The following is a 21,329-nucleotide window of genomic DNA, read 5'->3' on the forward strand; positions in this document are numbered from 1 at the left end:
ATCGATTGGTGCGGCAGCTCTTCGCCGTTCACGCGATGAAATGATCGCTTAATGTTTATCATCATCAGTGGTGGTGGTGGTCGTTACGCGTGGGTTGCGTGGATGCAGCATTTCAGTGCAACAAAAGACTCGAGAGCTGCAGCAGACCTGCAAAATGATGTGCGGCGCGGAAGTGGGTCAGCACGCTGCAGAATATTGGTGTCAGTGTGACTCGTTAGCTGTTCCCATATTGTTGTGGGGGGACAAAAGAATCCCCCCCCCCCCCCCATTGGGAAAAAAAAGTGCAACGTTGCAGACTTGATGCCTCACTTTATTGGTCTTTTGCGGTGCTAGGGTGGGTGACGTCATTCCACGGTCACCGTGTCCCTGACTAATCAATTGAATTGCTGCAGAGACTTGACTTGAGGACAATAATTATACTGTTTTTATTATATTCTTTATATATGTAGCCAGTTTACAATTACAACACAGTGAAGAATCCTACCACACTAAACTTCTAATGGCGCCACATAAATTTCACTGCTACTGTTTTTATGAAATTAAATAAAAATGTACTGCACCTTAAAGTCAGATCAAATTGAACTCATCCTATATGCTGTCCACACTATAGACCGATTATTGGTGCCAATATTCGTCAGTGGCCTTTAAAAATAAAAAATGACGGCCAATAAAAGAGCCCTATAAAACTGTGTTAACCTCAGGGAGCTAAATTTTCAGTTATCTTTATTAGTGATGCTGCTAACCCATGGAAATGCTTTGCACCGTTTGTGTTATGTTCTGGAAAGCGCAAGCACAAATAAGAGTAGAACACTTTATTCGCATAACATCAAGAGGCGTGGAACTAACCTGACTTGACCAGAAACAACAAGAAGGCATCGAGGAAAAGAGGAGCAGGTGGCCAGCTGGACAGAGGAATAATCCGACAAAACACAGTTCGGCTTATATAGACAGTGAATCGATCAGATTGGCTGTGGCTGGACACGTGGGTAACAGGATTGACATGGAATTATCTGATTGGCTGTTGGCCAGATAAAGAGATTAAAGATTTTTGACATCACATAGCTTCTGACATCACATAGCTTAAGACCAGTTGAAACTAGATGCTGGTTACATCAGTTCAAAACAGACACTTGACCTCACGGTCATGACCCAAACATAACCCTTGTATGACCCAAACTTAAGTCTAGCATGACCCAGTCATGACAGTTTGTGATCGTTTGAAATTAAGTACAAATTTTAAATTTTCGATATTTCAAAATTTGGGAAAACTTTATTTACTGGAGAAATTAATACGGCGCTCTTGACTCAAGTTTTCATTAAAATTTTTAAAGAGGTGCTGATGACCCTGGGAACCCCCTGAACATTTTGTTTGAATTTTTCAACAAATGTGTATTTTCTATTTAAAGAATAATTAAACAAAAAAATAAAATTTTTCAAATCTGAAAAGTGGTTTGATAAATTCAATTTAAGAACTGGAATTTGCATTTTTAAGAATTTTCAAGCCAATATTGGTTTCCCTTTTACTAAAAATGAATATCTCTAAATATCGGTTATCGGCCTCATTCTCTACTAATAATCGGCATCGTATCGGCCTTGTAAAAACATATCATGTCTATCTCTATACTGTTAAAAAAAAAGTACAAACATGATCAGTTTGAACATTTAATTCCGTGATTCCTTCATATACCACTAGAGGGAGCCCACTCGTGATATGCTCTCATTGAGAAAGATCGCAATCGATATTGCTGACTAACTCCTGAAAAATTTCAATAGTTGTGGCCTATATACGGTATACTGAACATATAAATCCGCTTAACAGTGACCTAGTATGTTGTTAGACATTGAAATGCAAATGTGTTGTTGCATGTAAACGAATGTGAATCATGCAGTCAATGGCAGCCATGTTGTTAATGTGACTTTGCCATGTTTGTGCGACAAGCGAGTGGGAGGCTTCATGTGGAAATTGCCTACTGGGCGCCTGGCTGAATTTTAATAGACGCTATAAGGAAAAGAAGCTCAAAGAGAGTACACATGGGATGCCGCACACGCATACACACGCACGCACACGCACACTGACCTGAGGCTTATTCAAGCAGACGTGGCCAAAGAATGACTCCAAAAAGTGTCTTGATGAAGACAATCACTTTCTTCTTTTTACAAGCAGGCATCCAAGCTCTCGTTCCTCATGACATTATTTGTGTTGAAGTACACAAAAAAATGAATATTTATATCATCTTAAATTCTCATAGAGACAATACAGTAACCCTCCTGCCATTATGCATTCCAGATTTTCGTTTTGTTGTTGTTGTTGATTACAGTTAAAAAAACAAACAAACAAAAAACCTTGTAATTCCATTATTGTCCACAACATGGCAGCACCCTTATTTAGTTAGGTACGTGTAAATTTGAAAGAAAAACAAAACCGGATGTATTTCAACACAGCCATGTCATTCACTGTAATCCTGCTTTTTACACCTACAGAAAGATGCCAAGGGCAAGTTCACTTTATAATGGACATCTTTGGGTGTAATTATTGAGGTTTATTGTGAAACGAGCAGTTAATATCCAATTTCCCACTCACTATTTACCACACTAAGACAACCGAACTAGTCATCTTCTCAATTGAGTCGACTTTACTACACAACAACCCTACTGCTAATCGTATATTTTTGGAGGTCTGCTCTCATTGCTGCCAAAAGATAATTTGCTCATCTGGACTATCTTTGTGGAGCAGAGAAATATCTGGCCAATAAAGTGACACAGTCGTCATGAATCTGTGCGAGTCCTCGAGAGCAAAAAAAAAAACGTGCTGCTTGTGAGTAAGCATAGTAGGCCTACTCACTAATTTGTCCTAACCCCAAATTACAGCAAAATGTATGTTTTTTTTGTTTTGTTTTTTAGGTAGTGTGTTAATAAGAGTTTAATTAATCCTTCAATGTTTGTACTATTTCCTCCATAATCCACAAGAGAAACAGCCAAAGCTAACGTGGTCCAGAGACGGATGTTTACAAGCTTTGGCCTGATTGTGCCTCAACAAGATGAGCTCGGCATTATGCTAACCGGGTTAGCGGGCGCTCGCTCTGCTACTCCGCAATCTCTTTGCCTCTGTCCACACCGCAGGGACACAAATGACTGCTTGCCTTCTCCGTCGTTTCCGTGGTGACGGCTGACGACGTTCCCGTTTCCTGTAAAGGAGATTTAACCCCAAACCCGCTGTAGTGATTGCGCTCGTTTCTGATGACTGATGAGGAGTAGGACTTGTATAAGGAGGGAAGTAGAGCATCTACAGAGTCGTGAATGTTTATAGACCCCCCTCCAGTCATCCCGACAGCTCCAGCATCCTTCTGAGACTGCGACGGCAGAATGTGGGTCAGTATTTCGGTGGCGTCCCTCTCGCCTCGTCTTTGTCGTCGTCTTCGAATTGCGTGACCCGACTCTCACTTTGGTTCCACCAAATCAGCTCAGCTGCTCATGCAGAAGACGACATTATCGTCTCGCAGGTTATTATGAAACTTTCTTTCTTGTCGTTATTATAGCAGTTGCAGTACATGCAGTCATTGGATGACCTATCTGTCATTCAACAGAACCAGCACCAGTTCTTTTGGGTGGGTTTGTTCTTTTAGCTCATTTTTCATACTGTCTTCAGGTTTATCTCTTTTGTGTCTTACATACACTGTCAGAAATAAAGGTGCGAAATGTGTACCTTGTCACTGAAGAACAAAAATGGACGTTTTTTTCCCCCCTAACGTTAACAGATGAACAAAAGTGAACAAAGTGTCCGTGCTATTGGTTCGTAAAGTTCAAAAATCCCCAAAACGTAACGACATATTACGTGTCCGCAGACAATGTTCCAGTGGAGTTGCGCGAGCCTCTCTACAAGGACCAGTATGACCAAGAGCACCTCAAGCCGGCCGTCTGCAAGCTGCTCCTCTCCCCGGAGATCTACTGCCGAGCTCAGGCCTTGCTTCTCCAGGCCCACGGGACCCCCACCTCGGCCTCACCCTCTGACAACTGCGCCCTGCTGCACTTCCTCACCAAAAAAGGCGTGGCCCCGCAGGTCCAGGATGTGGACGTCACCGAGGACGACCTCACCTTCACCCCCATCAAGATGGTAGGACTTGTGGTCAATTTACCAGCACAGCCTTTTTTTTTTAAATTATATCAATTTTTAAAAGCTTGTCCTCTCAAGTTTATTTGGTCGATTTAATAACTTAAAGTTGTGGCTCATCGTGTACGAACTACTTGTCAATGTCATATTTTCTTGCGTTTTGGCCCATGATGACTGCAGAAAGCCCACCTGGCCCTGATAGACTCGCTGATGTCACTGGCCGCCAGGGAGATCGTGGACAAAGTCAAAATGGCGGCCGAGGCAGCCCACATGGGCGTCGGGGCGCCCTGGGAGAACGCGCTGCTCTTCTGGGTCAACTCAGTGAGTGGGCAATGGTTCTTCGTCACAAATGTGAACTATAAAAGCACTTTTCACACTGCACTCAGAGTGAAAGCGGAAGTTTCACATGGCAGCACGGAACGACGAAGGCACTCCAGTGGCCGGTTTGTCCATATTTGGAAGTGCTGACATAGCAACAAAAAAGAAGAATTATCGATCATATTTGCAATAGAAAGACGCCACGACATTGTCTTTACAGTTGAACCAGAAGCTGAGAGAAAGCACCGAGGAAGAAGAGACGCCCAAGCAGTCGCAGCAGACCGCCGGCCCTCGGCCTGCCCAGGAAACGGTACATTACACGCACACACATGCGCGCGCACGCCAGCACACAATGCGCGACTGCTCTCATGGAGGTGTGTCAGTGCAGCTTCTAACATCATCATCATCCTCACCGTGCCTCTCGGTCTCCCATCCCCCCTCCTCGGGCTCATCTTTGTTGTGGCACCTTGCTTTCCAGCAGGGCCCGCCCACCCGTTGGTACTGGAAGCTCGTCCCCGTAAGTGTGCGTTCTCTTGCTCATCTCCTCTCCACGTGTGTGTGTGTGCGTGCACTCGCCGAGGCTGATGCCGCTGTGCCTGCTGGAAATGCCACATTATGATATTTATATGTGTGTGGGCGTGTGTATGCAGTGGGGGTGCGTGCGTGCGTGCGTGCGTGTGTGTGTGTGTCCTTCCTTCTATTAGCTGCCATTCATGTCAGTTGACCAACGAGAGTGTGTTCATTTGTCCCTTGTTGAGTGCATGTTGAGTTCCAGAAACTTATTGGTCTTGGTAATTCTAACTAACTAACTAACTAACTAACTAACTAACTGACTGACTAACTAACCAACATGACTATATAATTTAACTAATGAAATATACCTGCAAAACTAACTAACTGACTAACTAACTAACTGACTGACTAACTAACTAACATGACTGGATAATTTAACTCATGAAATATACCTGCAAAACTAACTGACTAACAAAAGTTAATCACAAATTTTAACTAATAAAAGTCAAAAGTTAGCTACAAATTTAACTCATTCACTAACTAACTTACAACAGTACCTAAAGTAGGAAATCCCCCCCCCCCCCCCCCCCCACCCGCTTTTCAAAATGGATGTCACACCCCTGTTCAAATAATAAAATGAAACCAAGATAATTTCAAATCACTAATTGACGATTCAATTTTCAACATGGGGTTGTAAAAGCCAAACTACTGAAATAATGTCATTGCAAAAGTGTGCACACCCTGTTATAATTGGGCTTGTGGCTGTGTTCAGAATTGACAAATCACTTTCAAACTCATGAGAATTGGGAGTTTACAGTACCTCTGATTACCCCTAATTAAAATCTTTCAGTACACTATTTTTTCTGATGGCAAAGACTTTTCATTTGCTTTCTCGCCGAGTCCTATTTGGAACTGTTCATAATTCCCTCCAGTTCCCCAGTTCCAGCAGAAGAAAACTGGAGACTTGTCTTTTTTGTATCCACTGTCACTAACTGAGCGACCAAATAACTAACTTGCAAACTGCAAAATGAGCCATTGAGCCGAAAGCAGCACTTTAATGATTAGGCAGGTTAATTCTACAATTGGACTACTGTGCATTAAATATGAAGTGCATGCTTGTGACAAGACTCTCGCTCATCAGTTTGATGATGTTGGAGAGGAGGGAGGTCAAGTCACATCCATCTTATTTGTCCCCCCGCCTCGCCTCCCCATTAACCCCCCACCCTCCCCAGTCCCCTGTGTGTCGCAGAGTGATGATTTTTTTTTTTCAGGGGGGCCCCTTTGTCATGTTTACGCTTGTGTCCCTCTCTCTGCCACGCCCCCGTCCAGCATGCAATCGCTTTTTGTTTGAAGGAGTCGGGGAACAAACCTCCAGTGGTAACGTATATCAGCTCGCTCTTGTCGTCATCCACGTCAGCCATCCCACCGCTTCTAGCCCCTTCCACCACTCTAAAAGTTAACCTCCACCTACTGTAACTTTGAGCTCCTGCAACAATGCTGCTGGAATGAATCCGATCGATGTCAGTCAATCAGTCAGTGTGTGCGCTTTCTGCTGCATGCGGGACACAAACCCTCACCTAAAGCTACATTTTTTTCAGCTTCTTCATGTTTAGTGATGCCTGTTGTTATTGTTGTTGTTGTTGTTGTTGTTGTTGTTGTTGTTGTTTTGGACAGCTTGACCCCGGGTTTTCACTGGATGCGGTTGCGGTGCGGTTGCGGTGCGGTCCGGCGACGCAAGCAATTAGATTCCATTCATTCGAATGGTGCAGTTTACACCGCTTGCGGGTCCGTTGCGTGTCGACTGCGGAAGGCCTGCGGCGTGCCGCAAGCCTTCCGCAAGGATAGACCTATTTTCTATTTTTGCCGGACGCCGCAGCGGTAGGCCTGCGGCAAATGGCAAGCTAGCACAAAACACATCGAGCGGGACAGGAAGACCGAGGCAGTTTCAAAATAAATTTCCGGTTACCTTTCAGAATAAAACACTCGCCAGCTCCTATTTTGCAAGCTTTCAGCAAAACGTGACGTGGGCGTCGCCGGGCCATGTGCTCATTCACGGTTTAGACACCAGCGAACATGGACGAGGAGAGGTTTATATTGGAGGTGGAAAACCACAAAATAATATATGACACGGCACATCCTTTTTATAAGGACTGTAATGTATTGTGAGTTTGATGTTCGCGATTGCTTGTTGTGCCCGTCTCGCTTGCCGTACTGAGCGGCAGCCGGACGCGGAAGACAGAAATAAAGAGTGGACCCGCACTGACCCGACTCTCGTTATTAATATACTTTACAAGGACAACAAAAAAAAGGATGCTGCATGGAATCTCATAGCAGAAGAAGAAGAAAATGTTAAATAAAAAGAAGTCCACCTCTCGTTGTGAAATGCCACATGATCGCGCGCGCGCGGTCCCGCGAGACACGTTGGGAAGTGGGCGGCGACGGAGCTGCCGGACCGCAGCTGTGCGGAGCCGGTGTGGATTGACAAAAAAATTGACCCGTCCGGAGCACGCAGTCAAGACGCACCGCACCGCAACCGCACCGCAACCGCATCCAGTGAAAACCCGGGGTGAGACCGCACCCTGTTTTTGGTGTGTGCTTATTTTGGATGAAGTGACACATGTTATCTGGTCACAACATTAGGCACACCTGCAAAATTGAAGGAAAGTCCATATTGACGACCCCTGCCTTACATCTTTGATTATTATTATTATTATTATTATTATTATTATTATTATATGTATTTATTTATTTTTACTAGTGAGGATAAGAAATGCAGAAAATGGAAGGATAGATTTATTATTATTATTATTATTATTATTATTATTAAATGTATTTATTTATGTTTACTAGTGAGGATAAGAAATGCAGAAAATGGAAGGTAGATTTATTATTATTATTATTTAATGTGTTTATTTATTTTTACGAGTGAGGATAAGAAATGAAGAAAATGGAAGGATAGATTTATTACTATTATTATTATTATTATTATTAATGATAATTACAAGGTTAATATTTAAATGTGTATTTAAAAATGATTAAATATCAGTTGTCCAAATACAATATATATTTTATAATTACCAATAACATTCATTACATATTTTATTTGAAGTATAAGGCATTTCAATTACAAGTGTTTGGATTTGATTGTTGACATTTTAACTTAAATGACAAAACACATGAAAAATGACATTTGACCGCTCTGGATCTGAGTACCATGTGTATGTTCATCAAAAGTGATTCCCCCACCCTCCACCCCCCCTCCACAAATTTTGATACAGCTCTTATATCGGTTGTCCTGACATTGTGCAGGTGTATCTAATGACGTGGCAGTTCGCATAGAGACTGTCTTTATTTTTCTTGCCATGGCTTCACAGCTTGACTTATATTTCTTTTTTGTTATACACGTGAGGAGGACCCACACCTTTTCAAAGTCCTAACGTCCTAAAGAGGATGGCCTATCTTCAGTATACTCTACTCTCTGCTCCTCCATTAGATCCGCTACAGGAAGGACAAAGTGCAGTCCAAGCTGACTCCCACTTTCCCTCTGGTGACCGCCGTCAAAGATCTGTCTAATGGCTGCGCTATAGCTGCTGTGCTGCACTTCTACTGCCCCGGCGTGCTGCCTCTAGAGGGTACGCACACACATATGCGTCATCAAATATTGATATTTACCTCCTGGCACATCATTAATCAACCATTACTGTATATATTTTTTCTGCCAGATGTATGTCTGAAGGACACCATGTCAGTAGCCGACAGTCTTTACAACCTGCAGCTAATTAAAGAGTTCTGTGACAGCAGTTTGCAGAGCTGCTGCCTTCTTCCCCTGGAAGATCTTCTCTATGCTCCACCTCTTCTGCATGTAAGCTCCACCCACTTTTAAACATACTCCACATCATTCATCATTCATAAGTTCCCTGATGACATCTGAATGATCTGGTGTTGACTTAAATGACTGATGATGATAAATAGAGCTCAGCTGTCTGTAATCTAGTCTCAGTATAGGCCACTATGTATGAGGATTTAAGGTAGGTTTTCAGGAAGGCGTGACAGTGAGAAAGATGCTAATCTCCTAATAACCAGCCCATGTTAAATCAAGATTTCAACATATGATTACTACTTACATATTATTTTTTTTAACACGATGGCAGATTTCTAATTCAATTGGAGGGTTTCTTTGTCCTTAGCTGAACATCATGAGTTTCGTAGCTGAGCTGCTGGAGTGGTTTGAGATCAAGAAGCCTGATTTTGTGAAACCGATACAAGCCGTTGACCTCACAGGTGAGTTTGGGCTACAGTATCTAGTCAAGTGGCTTGAATAGCGCCACTATGATAGACCCTTCTCAATATGATTATCTGGAGTTTGTGGCATTAGTACAGCCTAAAAAGAGCAGTAACCGCACCGTACCAAATTATACTGTTTGTATTACTTTCATGTTTTTCAGACGTCTCGGGTTTAGTATTCTGCACGAGTCCTGTCAGTGGCAACAGCAACAGGTAGTAAACAATATAGTTTCAGTCCGGAATACCATCAACTATGATCTCACAAAAACCTTTTAACTACCTCCGTTTCAGCGGGTCTCCTTTGTTCGTCTTCAAACAACCATTTGTGACCGTCCCTTCACCAGCATCACCGGGTAAGACACACAAAACTACTGGGGCAAAACTCAAAATCGGTATACTTTGGATTTGATCTTACTCAGATACGTTGGACAATTCCAAAATTTTGGTTTGCCTTTCCTGTTCCCAGTCCACAAACAAGGTCCATCAAAGGCATGCTTGCATGGGTTCTTGGGTAATGTCTTCCCAATAGTGAAGACTTTTAAACTACATATTTGCTTGTATGCTAACTTATGATTATATGTCCTTCTAGAAAACAAAAGCTGGACAAAGAAACAAATCAGGTATAACACTTGCTGGATGTGTTTTCCTGTAGTCAATGTGCTCTTGTGTTCATATTTTGCCTTAATTTTCTAAACCGTTTGGCTTCTGTCGTCTCACTGCACTCACATCTTCACTCCCCCACCACCACCACCCCACCACCACCACCACCACCATCCGCCCTCCTGCAGTCGTCCTATGTCCGCGGTGACTTTCAGCATCCCATTTGGGCTGGACAGTGATGTTGATATTGTCATGGGCAATCCAATAGATTCTGTCTTTCGCTCTGTCAGCACGGACAGCCTGGGCACCGGCATCCCCGCAACGACCTCGCTGGCGGGGATGACTCGCGTACCGTACAGCCCCCCGGAGGACCTCAGCCACCTGGTCAGCGCTTCGGCACCGTCTCAGCGGTCTTCTTGGGGGCCTTATGTGCACCCGGCGCCTCTGGGAGAACTTCCCACTGTTGAGGAGGCAGTACATGTGGATCCTGGCGGTAAGGATCGAAATAAGGGAAGGACTGCAGAAAAAAATGTGAAGGGGATTTTGACAGCAAGACCAGAACCGAGGTTATGTCCCGAGGGCGCCCCTGCTGGTTTCTTCCTGCACTCCCCATTGGAGGACAATCCTCAGCTCAGTAGCTCCGCCCCCTGCCGCTCGGGAATCATTTATCGTCCGGTAGGTGGAGAGGCAAGTAATAACGGCAGTAGAGGTGAGAGGAAGGAGAGGCAATCGCGGGCAACTGATATGTCACGTGACGATGACTCTGTTTTACGAGACGGCAGCGTTGACTCATCGGAAGCGTCTGACGACACCCCCAGAAACGCCCCTGGTAACATGCGACCCAGTAAAAGCCATCAGGAACACTACAGTGCCAACAACAGCCCACGCATGACAAGCTTTGCAGAGCGACGGGACAACAGAAGACGACATCCTGTAGCTTCTGGGGAAGACTTCGCTACTACCCCGACACCAACCACCCCGGGAACGCCGCACACTCCCAGCACACCGGCAGGGACTCCGAGTCAGAAGGACAGCCCGGGCCTCAAAGGTCCCGAGCCGGGTTCGGAGGCCTGGGAGCTGGGAGCTCGTCTGGAGGAAAAACGCAAAAGCATCGAAGCCCAAAAGAGACGAATTGAGGCCATCTTCGCCAAGCACCGACAAAGGCTGGGAAAAACAGCTTTGCTGAAAATGAAACGGGAGCAAGGAGAGGGAGGGGGAGAGCAGAACCTCTCTCTGGAGGAGCGCCTCAGTCACATGGAGGAGCAGCTGAAAAAGGAGGAAGAAAAGGAAAGAACAGAAAGGGAGAAAGCCAACGCATCTGTCTCAAACCCTCCACGGCTGGAGAAGCAGGTCACATTCTCTATTGACAGCAAGAAAGGACAGGAGAAAGAAAAAGTATTGGAGAAAGAGAAAGGAAGTGATGCCATCCTTGTGGAGTACAATGAAATCGTCCAGAAACTGAGTGACGCTTTGCAGTCACTGCAGAAGGATATGCACAAACTAACTGAACAGCAGCAGCAGCTTCTGGGCAACCAAAGACCAAGAAGCTCCCAAAAGGTCACCCCAAAGTCAAAACCTAAAAGTAACACTAAGCCATCTGCCAAAACTCCTCCTCCCACACCCACAAAGACGCCCCCAAGAACCCCTACCAAGAATCTCGGCATGAGCACCAGTAAAGCCTGGATGATTCCGACTGGTCCCAAAACGTCCTCCGTATCTTCGCCATCCCGACGGACCCACGCGCTCTCTGCCGCTACTTCACCAAAAACAATCGTCTCCTCCTCCTGTCCAGCCCCCCGCACCAAAATCCACATCTCGTCTGCCCCCCGCAGCCCCAAACACCAACCAAGAACGCAACCCCATCCACGACCCTCAGAGCTCAAGTTTCCCCCTCTGAGTCGTGTTTTGACCACGACTCACACCGTGGATACCCTCCCACACTTGCGCAGAGTGTCGCCCAGCAAGTGTCAAGTGCAAACAACGTCGTCCTTCCGCATTGGCGGACCTCGAACTCCTCAGGAGGTTTCTCAGTCGGCTCCGCAGCCTGATGATAGCACCTCAGACACCGCGTCCAGCGAGACACCAACTCAGTTTAGCTTGGAGCTCGAGCAGGATGACACCGAAGGGGCCGTAGTGCCCATACCGCCTCACCCGAAGGCCACCAGTGGCAGCAGCTCCGGAGCTCCCTCTGAATGCTCTTTTGAGAGTGAGACTTTATCGATTTCCGCTGCATACAGCACAGCACAGGCCAGAGGCAGAGCCGGAAGGGCCGAAAAGCATTGCAGTATGATTGAGGTGTCGCTCTCCTCACTTGGAGGACCGGAGGGAGGCGGTGACGAACCAACGGATTTGGGGCAGGACTTTTCTTCCGATTCCATGAGTGACCAACTAGAATCTGCGGTGGAGCCAGGCATTGTAATAGCTTCCGATGCCGTGGAGCAGTTGGATTCAGCCACAGAAGCTGGGAACTCTTCAGACCAGCAAACGGAATCCAGCGAAGGCCAAGCAAAGGACGATGCTGCGGAAACACTTGGAGAAACTAATGAGCTTGGAGCCAAAGGAGGGATAGGATTCTTCTTCAAGGTGAATGCTCTGGTCTAGATGTTTTTTTTCTTTCAACAACTAGTGTTGGAGTGACAATGGATGGTGCGGTTGTGGTGTATGCAGGAAGATGATGACAACGAAGAGGAGATGGCCCAGCGGAAAGCTGTCCTTTTAGAGAGGCAGCAAAGGAGAGCTGAGGAGCTGAAGAAGAGGCGACAGGAGCAAGAACGTGAAAAAAGGTGAGGACCTCCTTACAAGCACTTTTGTAAGTCAAATCAAAGCTAAGGCCATTTCCCTCTGTTAGATTAGGCCGCTTAATGATTAGATCGGTGACTTGAGTTAGGTCCTTCTGTCGCTGTGACCAGTCCTGGCTTGGCGTCTTCCTATCTATCTGCACTCTGGTGCACTTATCCAGTTGAAACCAGTTAAGACCATCAAGTCACGCATTTTCACATGGGCTAGGGCGCTAGACTGTGTGGGTGGGCGGCCAAGACAGTATAAGAGTAGAGACCATTTTGAATAGATTAGACCTTCTTCCACATTTAGCAGAAAAGGCTCCAGAGCTGTGTGCGCGATCTTTCTGGCATTCAGTAAATAGTTCAACTGAGAATATGCAGTTTCCTGGTTGTTATTATTAGTATAGCGAGCATTAAAGATAAAAGAACCGGTGAAAGTTCCCATCTGAACTCCTTTCTTCAGAATGGAATCCTCCGACAAGACTGCGTGCTCTCCCTCCAACACACCTCATGTTGGGAACGCCTCCCACTCACCCACTCCTCCAGCCACTCCAGCCCGACGTGGAGATTTCACGCGAGCCGAGTACGCCCGCCGGCAGCAGCTCCGGATCATGGACGACCTGGACAAGGTGTTGCAGCAGAAATCAACCAACCAGGGACGCTCGCCTGTCAGGAAGACGCGGACGCGGGCGCGACCTCGCAGCGTCACTAGGGAGGAAACTCAGCTGTCACTGAGCCCCGCCAAGAAATCCACTGGTAAAGAAAAGATGAGATAGGTAAGTAAGACAGTTTCAAAGAACTTGTTGACCAACGCTTTTGTTTCTACAGGCCCTAAGATGACCAAGTCGCACTCGTCACTCAACCTGGCAGCTACAGATGTGTCTGCAAACAATGATGGGGATAAGAAAGTCCAAAGGTGCTTATCCCATTTGCAGTTCCCTCCATGCACATCATTAAGCATGACTATTGGAAATCGTCAACTCATCCGCAAACCTAATTAGGTGAAGCGCTGTAAAAACAGTTGGGTCAAAAATAACGCAACTATGGGTAAAAAATGGGCCGATCCTCAACTTGGGTCAATTTGACCTAATTTTGAGTCAAACAATTGGTTATTTTGTATAAAACAATCCATAAAGTTGGATCAAATCCTCTACTTGGGTTAATTGAACCCAACTTTGGGTCACAAATGGCCCCATTTTGTGTAAAACAACACAGGAAGCTGGGTCAGATCGTCTATTTGTCTCAATCTGAATTTTATAACTATGTTTTGTTTTGTTAAAAAAAAGGTAAAACAACCCATAAAGTTGAGTCAGATCCTCTAACTTGGTTCATATGGACCCAACTTTGCGTCTAATTGGGTCATTTTGGATAAAACAACCCATAAATTTGCGTCAGATCCTCTACTTGGGTTAATTTGACCCTAACTTTGGGTAAAAAAAATGGGCCATTTTGTATAAAACAACCCAGAAAATTGGGTCAAATTGACATATAAAGTGGATTGGTCCATTTTTTCAAATCCATGGGTTAGTTTTGACCCAACTATTTTTAGAGTGCCGTTAAAATTCAGATCAGTTTTATGAATTATTGGTTGAGAAAACAAAAATGACCATCAACAGTCGCTACAGTATGTGTCTGTGATCTGCGCCTGGCAGCCGACCCGATTCGCCTGCTGGATGCGTGACGCCGAGCAGACTTGCAAAGCAGAATGGAGACTGGGAAACCGGATCAAATGGAACCTCGCCTGCCCCAGAGTACACAGGTATGCAGCATGGTCATCCACATGAACACAAACATAGCTCAACAACAAGAAAGTGATGTTATGGTTACCCGATCAGGTCCAAAGCTCTTCAAAGAACCGAGCTTCAAGTCCAACAAGTTCATCATCCACAACGCTCTGTCTCGTTGCTGCTTGGCCGGGAAGGTCAACGAGTCCCAAAAGAACAAGATTGTCGAGGTACAAAACCAAATATTTCTGTTCATTTCAATAGGAAAGAATAGTTTCGATTCAACGATTCAATGTGTAACAGCTATGACAGTCGATGAAATTATTAACCGTGAAGCATACACCATTTTGACCTGCTCTCCCTCCAACCACAGGAGTTGGAGAAGAGCCCCGCCAACCACTTCCTCATCCTCTTCCGAGACGCCAGCTGCCAGTTCCGCGGCGTCTACACGGCCAACCCCGACTCGGCAGAGCTCGTGCGCTTGACCGGCGTGGGCCCCAAGACGATAAGCTCGGCCCAGGTGGAATCCATGTACAAGTACAGTTCGGACCGCAAGCAGTTCAGCGCCATCCCCTCCAAGACATTGGGCATGAGCGTGGATGCATTTACCATCCCTGGACACTTGTGGCACGGCGGAGGGGCGGCGGCTGTGGCGGGAGGAGGAGGAGGAGGCAGCAGGAGGGCGAGCATCACCAAGAAGGCGCTCGCTTCCAAGTGACCCACTCCTCGTTTGCATATTGTTGACAGACTAATGTAGGATTTGGCCCTGAGGGTCTTTGCAGTGCAATTCTCAACCTGCCGAGTCTGTCAAATGCTCATAGTTTCTTTCAGAGTCAGAGTGAGAAGTCTATTGATTTAACAGGCTAACCAATACAAGATGTCCGAGCTAGCTTATATCCATCCATTTTAAATTTAGGGTTACAGGTCAGTTGGAGCCTTATCAATTGCTTTTATATAGTGCTTTTTCTAGCTATGCAAGGATGCAACGAAATTTACAACACAGTAAATACAGTGGTGCCTTGAGATATGACTGACTTGAGTTTTTTTCTAGATATACACCGTCAATCAGACATTTTTTATTTTTATTTATTTTTTTATGTTTGATGGTCAATTCAACCCACTTCACAAGAAATAGCAGTTTGATAGAGTTGGCAACATTGAATATAAAAAATAAACAAATAAATAAGTGGCTTACTATACTTACTTACTATAAGTGGTTTAATACGACTAATTGTTCAAGTTTACGGTCACATTCAAATTAAAGACAGTTAGCTACACTTTGTGTATTCGACAAACAAACTGCGTTGCCTTAAGACCGCCCGCGTTAGCTTTATGCTTAGCTAAATGGAAATGCCATTGACATGCTGACGTTGTCATCGTTTAACAAGCCTTTAAGCAACATATTTGAACACAGTTGAAGAATATGTAAGCAGATAATATAATACACACAGGCTTATGTTCTTCATCCTATATAAAATATGATTTACAGCAACTTACTCAGTAGTTGTAGTAGGTCGATAGCTGGGTAGAGCTAGAAGAAGAATAAGGAGTCTATTATTCTTCGTTTGGGTGTTCATGATTGTATTGTACTGCCTCCTGGTGGCCAAGGAAGGCACACCAGAAGAAGAAGCAGCATATTAAATTTGATTGCGATATTATATCATGATACGCAAACGGTTTAATTCTTTACATTCTATTTAATTATACGATTAAACTGTGTTTATATAGAATCTTCTTTGCCTCATTAAGTGAAGAAAAACAAATATATATATTTTTTTTTAGGGTGGGGGTGATGCTGGAAAGGGCTACTGGCATTTCCATGCATTTCAATGGTGAATTTGAGCTCTGAGTGATTTGAGTTACAAGCATGGTCAAAGAATGGCAATGACATAATAATAATAATAAACTCATATCTGAAGGCAGCACTGTAGTAACAGCTAATTTCTCTTCAAAACCCGTTTCCTCAACCCTCTGATCTGCGTCAATTTTGTGAACATCTCACAGCAGTGATTCACAAGTAGCTGCTTAAAACTGCTCAACTTGTTATACATGGCTCATATTTTTGGTTCTGAATTTGGAGATCTGCTGATGCATGGCAGCCGGCCATCCCCGAGTCCTGAAAAACTAGAAACTCTTTGCGTTTTCACCTTTAACAGAAAGATGTGAAATAGCAGTTTTTCAAAATAACTATTATATAAAACAGAACGTTTATTTTTAGCTTATCAAAGTTTAAATTGTTTCAGCTGTGCTTGCATCGCTGCTGTTTGATACATTTTTCTTTTGTTTGTTTTCTTTACACATGCCAACCAACAGCTTGATTTTGAATGATAGATCAAAGATGCTGACAGAACTCTATTAATTTATAAAAGATGTCCAACACAATTGTTGGGTAGCTGTGTTTTTTGAGCTTATTGGGTTAATTTGACTCGAGGTTTGCTTCATTATTTTCATGAATTGGATGCGGGCGGGCTGAAGAGCTGAAGCTTGTCGCCATTTTGGATTTGTACGCTGAAGTAAATTTAATGTAACACTCTTAGAAAATGTTGGTGTCAGCTGTATCAGGGATCTTGGACACAAGGAACAAGGTTCAAAGAGTTGCTTGAAAGGGCATCCGGTGTAAAAACTGTGCCAAACATATAATGCGATTGACTTGCTAAAGTGTTTGAACAAATAATGTGATGTCAGTAATTGGTCGATGGGCCAAATTTAAAAAAATTAATAAAAAATAAATAACAGAAGACTGAATTTGGCCTACATGCCATATTTTGTCCACCCCTGCGTTACATCGAGGTGCATGGTGATTTTTTGTGAATGTGTGGATGGTTGCCAGGGACGACGTGTGAGCGAGTGAGGTGGTCATTCTAGCAACTGTACGCTTATATGCTCTTAAAAAAAAAATGATATCACACCGAAGATTTTGATGTTCCTGGTTACAAAATGAAAGCAATTTTTGTACCTTGACGTGAAAGGACGTTTAGCATTGTGCTCTTGAGTGCACATAAATAAAGTGGTGCTTTCCAAAAAGGACTTGTGAAATGACAGATTAAACTTTTCTTCAAACAAAAGAGCTGACTGTCACCTCATGATTTAATTGTTCTAGTAGAAGGCTATGATGAGTGGAGTTGGGATCATTTTCAAAACTGATTTTTAATTATTTGCAAACAAAAACACATCTCAAACATTTTTGTTGGTAAAGAAAAATAAAAAAAAATGTCGTACTATACATGGTTGTTTACTTAAAAAACAAACAAAAAAACGCCTTACTATACATGGTTAAAATGCCTTATTATGTCTGTCTATTATGTATATATATATATATATATATATATATATATATATATATATATATATTACAAAAAAAAGATGCCATCAGTTTTTTTAAAAATGCTTTACTTGGTTGTTGAATTAAAAAAAAACAAAACAAAAAAAAACACCTTACTATACAAACATGGTTGTTTAAAAAAAATGCCTTATTATGGTCTTTTTTTTTTTTTTTTTTTTTTTTTTTACAAAAAAGATGCTGTCAGTTTTCTAAAAAAAAACAAAAAACTTTACTATACATGGTCGCTAAAAAAATGCCTTACTATACATGGTTGTTTAATAAAAAAAACAAACAAACAAACAAAACAAAAAACGCCTTACTATACATGGTCGTTAAAAAAAAATGCCTTACTATACATGGTTGTTTAATTTAAAAAAAAAAACAAAAAAAAACAAACAAAAAACGCCTTACTATACATCGGTTGTTTTAAAAAATATGCCTTATTATGGTCTTTTTTTTTTTTTTTTTTTTTTTTTTTTTTTTTTTTTTTTTTTTTTTTTACAAAAAAGATGCTGTCAGTTTTCTAAAAAAAAAAATACTTTACTATACATTGTCGTTAAAAAAACGCCTTACTATACATGGTTGTTTAAAAAAATGCCTTATTATGGTCTTTTTTTTACAAAAAAGATGCTGCCAGTTTAAAAAAAAAAAAAAAAAAAAAAAAAAAAAACAAAAAAAGCCTTACTATACATCGGTTGTTTTAAAAAATATGCCTTATTATGGTCTTTTTTTTTTTTTTTTTTTTTTTTTTTACAAAAAAGATGCTGTCAGTTTTCTAAAAAAAAAATACTTTACTATACATTGTCGTTAAAAAAATGCCTTACTGTACATGGTCGTTAAAAAAATGCCTTACCATACATGGTTGTTTAATTTAAAAAAACAAAAACAAAAAAAAACGCCTTACTATACATGGTTGTTTAAAAAATGCCTTATTATGGTCTTTTTTTTTTTTTTTAAATTAATTTTATTTACTTATTTATTTATTTTTACAAAAATATGCTGTCAGTTTTCTAAAAAAAAATACTTTACTATACATGGTCGTTAAAAAAATGCCTTACTATACATGCTTGTTTAATAAAAAAAAAAAACAAAACAAAAAAACGCCTTACTATACATGGTTGTTTAAAAAAAAAAAAAAAGCCTTATTATGGTCTTCTTTTTTTTTTTTTTTTTTTTTTTACAAAAAAGATGCTGTGAGTTTTCTAAAAAAAAACTATACACTATACATGGTCGTTAAAAAATGCCTTACTATACATGGTTCTTTAATTAAAAAAGAAAAGAAAAAAAAAACGCCTTACTATACATGGTCGTTAAAAAAATGCCTTACTATACATGGTTGTTTAATAAAAAAATAATAATAAAAAAAAGACGCCTTACTATACATGGTCGTTAAAAAAATGCCTTACTATACATGGTTGTTTAATAAAAAAAAAACAATAAAAAAAAACCCGCCTTACTATACATGGTCGTTAAAAAAATGCCTTACTATACATGGTTGTTTAATAAAAAAAAAAAACAAAAAAAAACGCCTTACTATATATGGTCGTTAAAAAAACGCCTTACTATACATGGTTAAAAAAAAAAGCCTTATTGTGTTTTTTTTATTGTATTTTTTTTTTACAAAAAAGATTCTGTCAGTTTTCGAAAAAAAAAACTTTACTTTACATGGTCGTTAAAAAAATGCCTTACTATACATGGTCGTTAAAAAAAAAAGCCTTACTATACATGGTTGTTTAATAAAAAAAAACAAAAAAAACAAACAAAAAAACAACAACAACAAAAAAACAACGCCTTACTATACATGGTCGTTAAAAAAATGCCTTACTATACATGGTTGTTTAATAAAAAAAACAAAAACAAAAAACACAAACGCCTTACTATACATGGTCGTTAAAAAAAATGCCTTACTATACATGGTTGTTTAATAAAAGAAACAAAAACAAAAAACACAAACGCCTTACTATACATGGTCGTTAAAAAAAATGCCTTACTATACATGGTTGTTTAATTAAAAATTAAAAAAAGCAACGCCTTACTATTTACATGGTCGTTAAAAAAAATGCCTTACTATACATGGTTGTTTAATATAAAAAACAAAACAAAAAAAACGCCTTACTATACATGGTCGTTAAAAAAATGCCTTACTATACATGGTTGTTTAATTAAAAAAAACAAAAAAAAAAAAAAAAAACACAACGCCTTACTATACATGGTCATAAAAAAATGCCTTAGTATACATGGTTGTTTAATTAAAAAAAAACAAAAAAAACAAAACAAAAAAACGCCTTACATGGTCGTTTAAAAAATGTTTAATAAAAAAATAAATAAAAAAATAAATAAATAAAAAAAGAAAATGAAAAAACGCCCCACTATACATGGTCGTTAAAAAAATGCCTTACTATACATGGTTGTTTAATATAAAAATAAATAAATAAATAAAACGCCTTACTATACATGGTCGTTAAAAAAAATGCCTTACTATACATGGTTGTTTAATTAAAAAAACAAAAAAAACAAAAAACACCTTACTACATGGTAATTTTTTTAAAGATGTCTGATGATAAGGTCATCTTTTTAAAAATGTTTTACTATACATGGTTGTTTAAAAAAAACACGCATTTCTATACATTGTAATTTTTTTAGAGACGCCTTACGATAGATTCATGGTCATCATTTTTTAAATGTTTTACTATACATGGCTGTTTTGTTTTGTTTTTTAAACTAATAATAATAATTAAAAAAAACACACACACCTGGCCATGGTTTTTTTAAATGCTTTACTATACATGGTCGTTAAAAAAAACGCCTTACTATAAATGGTGGCTTAAAAATAATGCCTTACTATACATGGCCTTTTTTTTTTTTTTTTTTTTTTAAACGCCTTACGGTACATTGTCATCTTTTTTTTTTTTTTTTATAAATGCTTACTTATAGCCCGACATGTTTTTGTTTTTTAAGGGAAAAAAAAGGGGAAAAAAACTGCCTTGCTATTAAAAGAATGCCTTACTATACATGGTCGTTTTTGTTTTTTCAATAAAAGCTTTAATGATTCATGAGCATTTATATAAAATACAAAATAATCAGCCTTTTAATAATCAACTTTTTTAAAGAAAAAAAATGACTCAGGGAATTTGAGACTGTCAATTGTCATTGCTGAACTGCTAACGTGAAGGATATGCGGTTTGTGTCAAATCTGTTGGCCCTCTGGTGCCCCCTGACTGGCTAAGCGGCCCCAAGCAATTGCCTGCCTTGCCTAATGGCAAACTAAACCTCTGACACATAAAAAAAAAAGAAATAACACATAACGCAATGAGCCAAGCAAGATTTTCAATAATATTTATTGCACCTTCCTCAGAACACCCAGAATGTTGTTTAGTGACATAAACACCTGACAACCCATGTTGATGACATCCACTATTTGTGTGAGTGAGCTATCATTGCTTTTTATATGAACTTACTGTGACAAGAGACAAAGAACATTTACTGCAATTGTATGGATGCATTTTGAACCACTAGGACAACATATAGTGAGGAAAAAAAACAAAACATTTTTTACAGGCACTTCTTATTACTGATTGTAGTTGACTGCTGTTGTATTTGGATTCCAAAAATAATGAAATAAAAGCTTGATAAAACCGGTGATTTCCAACCACAGTGCCACGGGAAATTATCACCATAGT

General features: G+C 40.9%; 2 protein-coding genes and 1 long non-coding RNA gene across 12 annotated transcripts in view; 1 reads left to right on the forward strand and 2 right to left on the reverse strand.

Moving 5' to 3' along the window:
* The window catches only part of LOC144020174 (uncharacterized), a 19,631-nt gene extending 3,728 nt beyond the window's left edge, over window positions 1–15,903 (reverse strand). The window contains exon 1 of the long non-coding RNA XR_013283817.1: window positions 15,825–15,903. This is a non-coding gene — a long non-coding RNA (uncharacterized LOC144020174). The remainder of the gene's footprint in view (window positions 1–15,824) is intronic.
* The window catches only part of LOC144020171 (calmodulin-regulated spectrin-associated protein 3-like), a 17,460-nt gene extending 388 nt beyond the window's left edge, over window positions 1–17,072 (forward strand). Inside the window, exons 2-19 of one of the 10 annotated variants that reach the window (XM_077523339.1) lie at window positions 3,843–4,111; window positions 4,289–4,429; window positions 4,647–4,736; window positions 4,905–4,949; window positions 6,269–6,316; window positions 8,433–8,571; window positions 8,662–8,801; window positions 9,127–9,220; window positions 9,385–9,436; window positions 9,515–9,576; window positions 9,813–9,843; window positions 10,012–12,406; window positions 12,491–12,606; window positions 13,067–13,359; window positions 13,432–13,519; window positions 14,256–14,362; window positions 14,439–14,557; window positions 14,701–17,072. In XM_077523339.1, the coding sequence (XP_077379465.1) occupies window positions 3,843–4,111; window positions 4,289–4,429; window positions 4,647–4,736; window positions 4,905–4,949; window positions 6,269–6,316; window positions 8,433–8,571; window positions 8,662–8,801; window positions 9,127–9,220; window positions 9,385–9,436; window positions 9,515–9,576; window positions 9,813–9,843; window positions 10,012–12,406; window positions 12,491–12,606; window positions 13,067–13,359; window positions 13,432–13,519; window positions 14,256–14,362; window positions 14,439–14,557; window positions 14,701–15,045 (4,574 nt within the window). In that variant the 3' untranslated portion in view covers window positions 15,046–17,072. Of the gene's footprint in view, window positions 1–3,842; window positions 4,112–4,288; window positions 4,430–4,646; window positions 4,737–4,904; window positions 4,950–6,268; window positions 6,317–8,197; window positions 8,572–8,661; window positions 8,802–9,126; window positions 9,221–9,384; window positions 9,437–9,514; window positions 9,577–9,812; window positions 9,844–10,011; window positions 12,407–12,490; window positions 12,607–13,066; window positions 13,360–13,431; window positions 13,520–14,255; window positions 14,363–14,438; window positions 14,558–14,700 lie in introns of those variants that run through there. The other 9 variants (XM_077523348.1, XM_077523342.1, XM_077523340.1 and 6 more) reach the window with 9 other exon arrangements.
* Window positions 17,073–20,969: 3,897 nt separating this feature from the next.
* soul5l (heme-binding protein soul5, like) overlaps window positions 20,970–21,329 on the reverse strand; it is a 6,989-nt gene continuing 6,629 nt past the window's right edge. Inside the window, exon 7 of the mRNA XM_077524196.1 lies at window positions 20,970–21,329. This exon is cut by the window's right edge and continues 709 nt beyond it. The gene's annotated coding sequence lies outside the window, so the exon portion shown is untranslated.

The sequence above is a fragment of the Festucalex cinctus genome, chromosome 6 (assembly GCF_051991245.1).
Source record: "Festucalex cinctus isolate MCC-2025b chromosome 6, RoL_Fcin_1.0, whole genome shotgun sequence".
NCBI classification, from domain to species: Eukaryota; Metazoa; Chordata; class Actinopteri; order Syngnathiformes; family Syngnathidae; genus Festucalex; species Festucalex cinctus.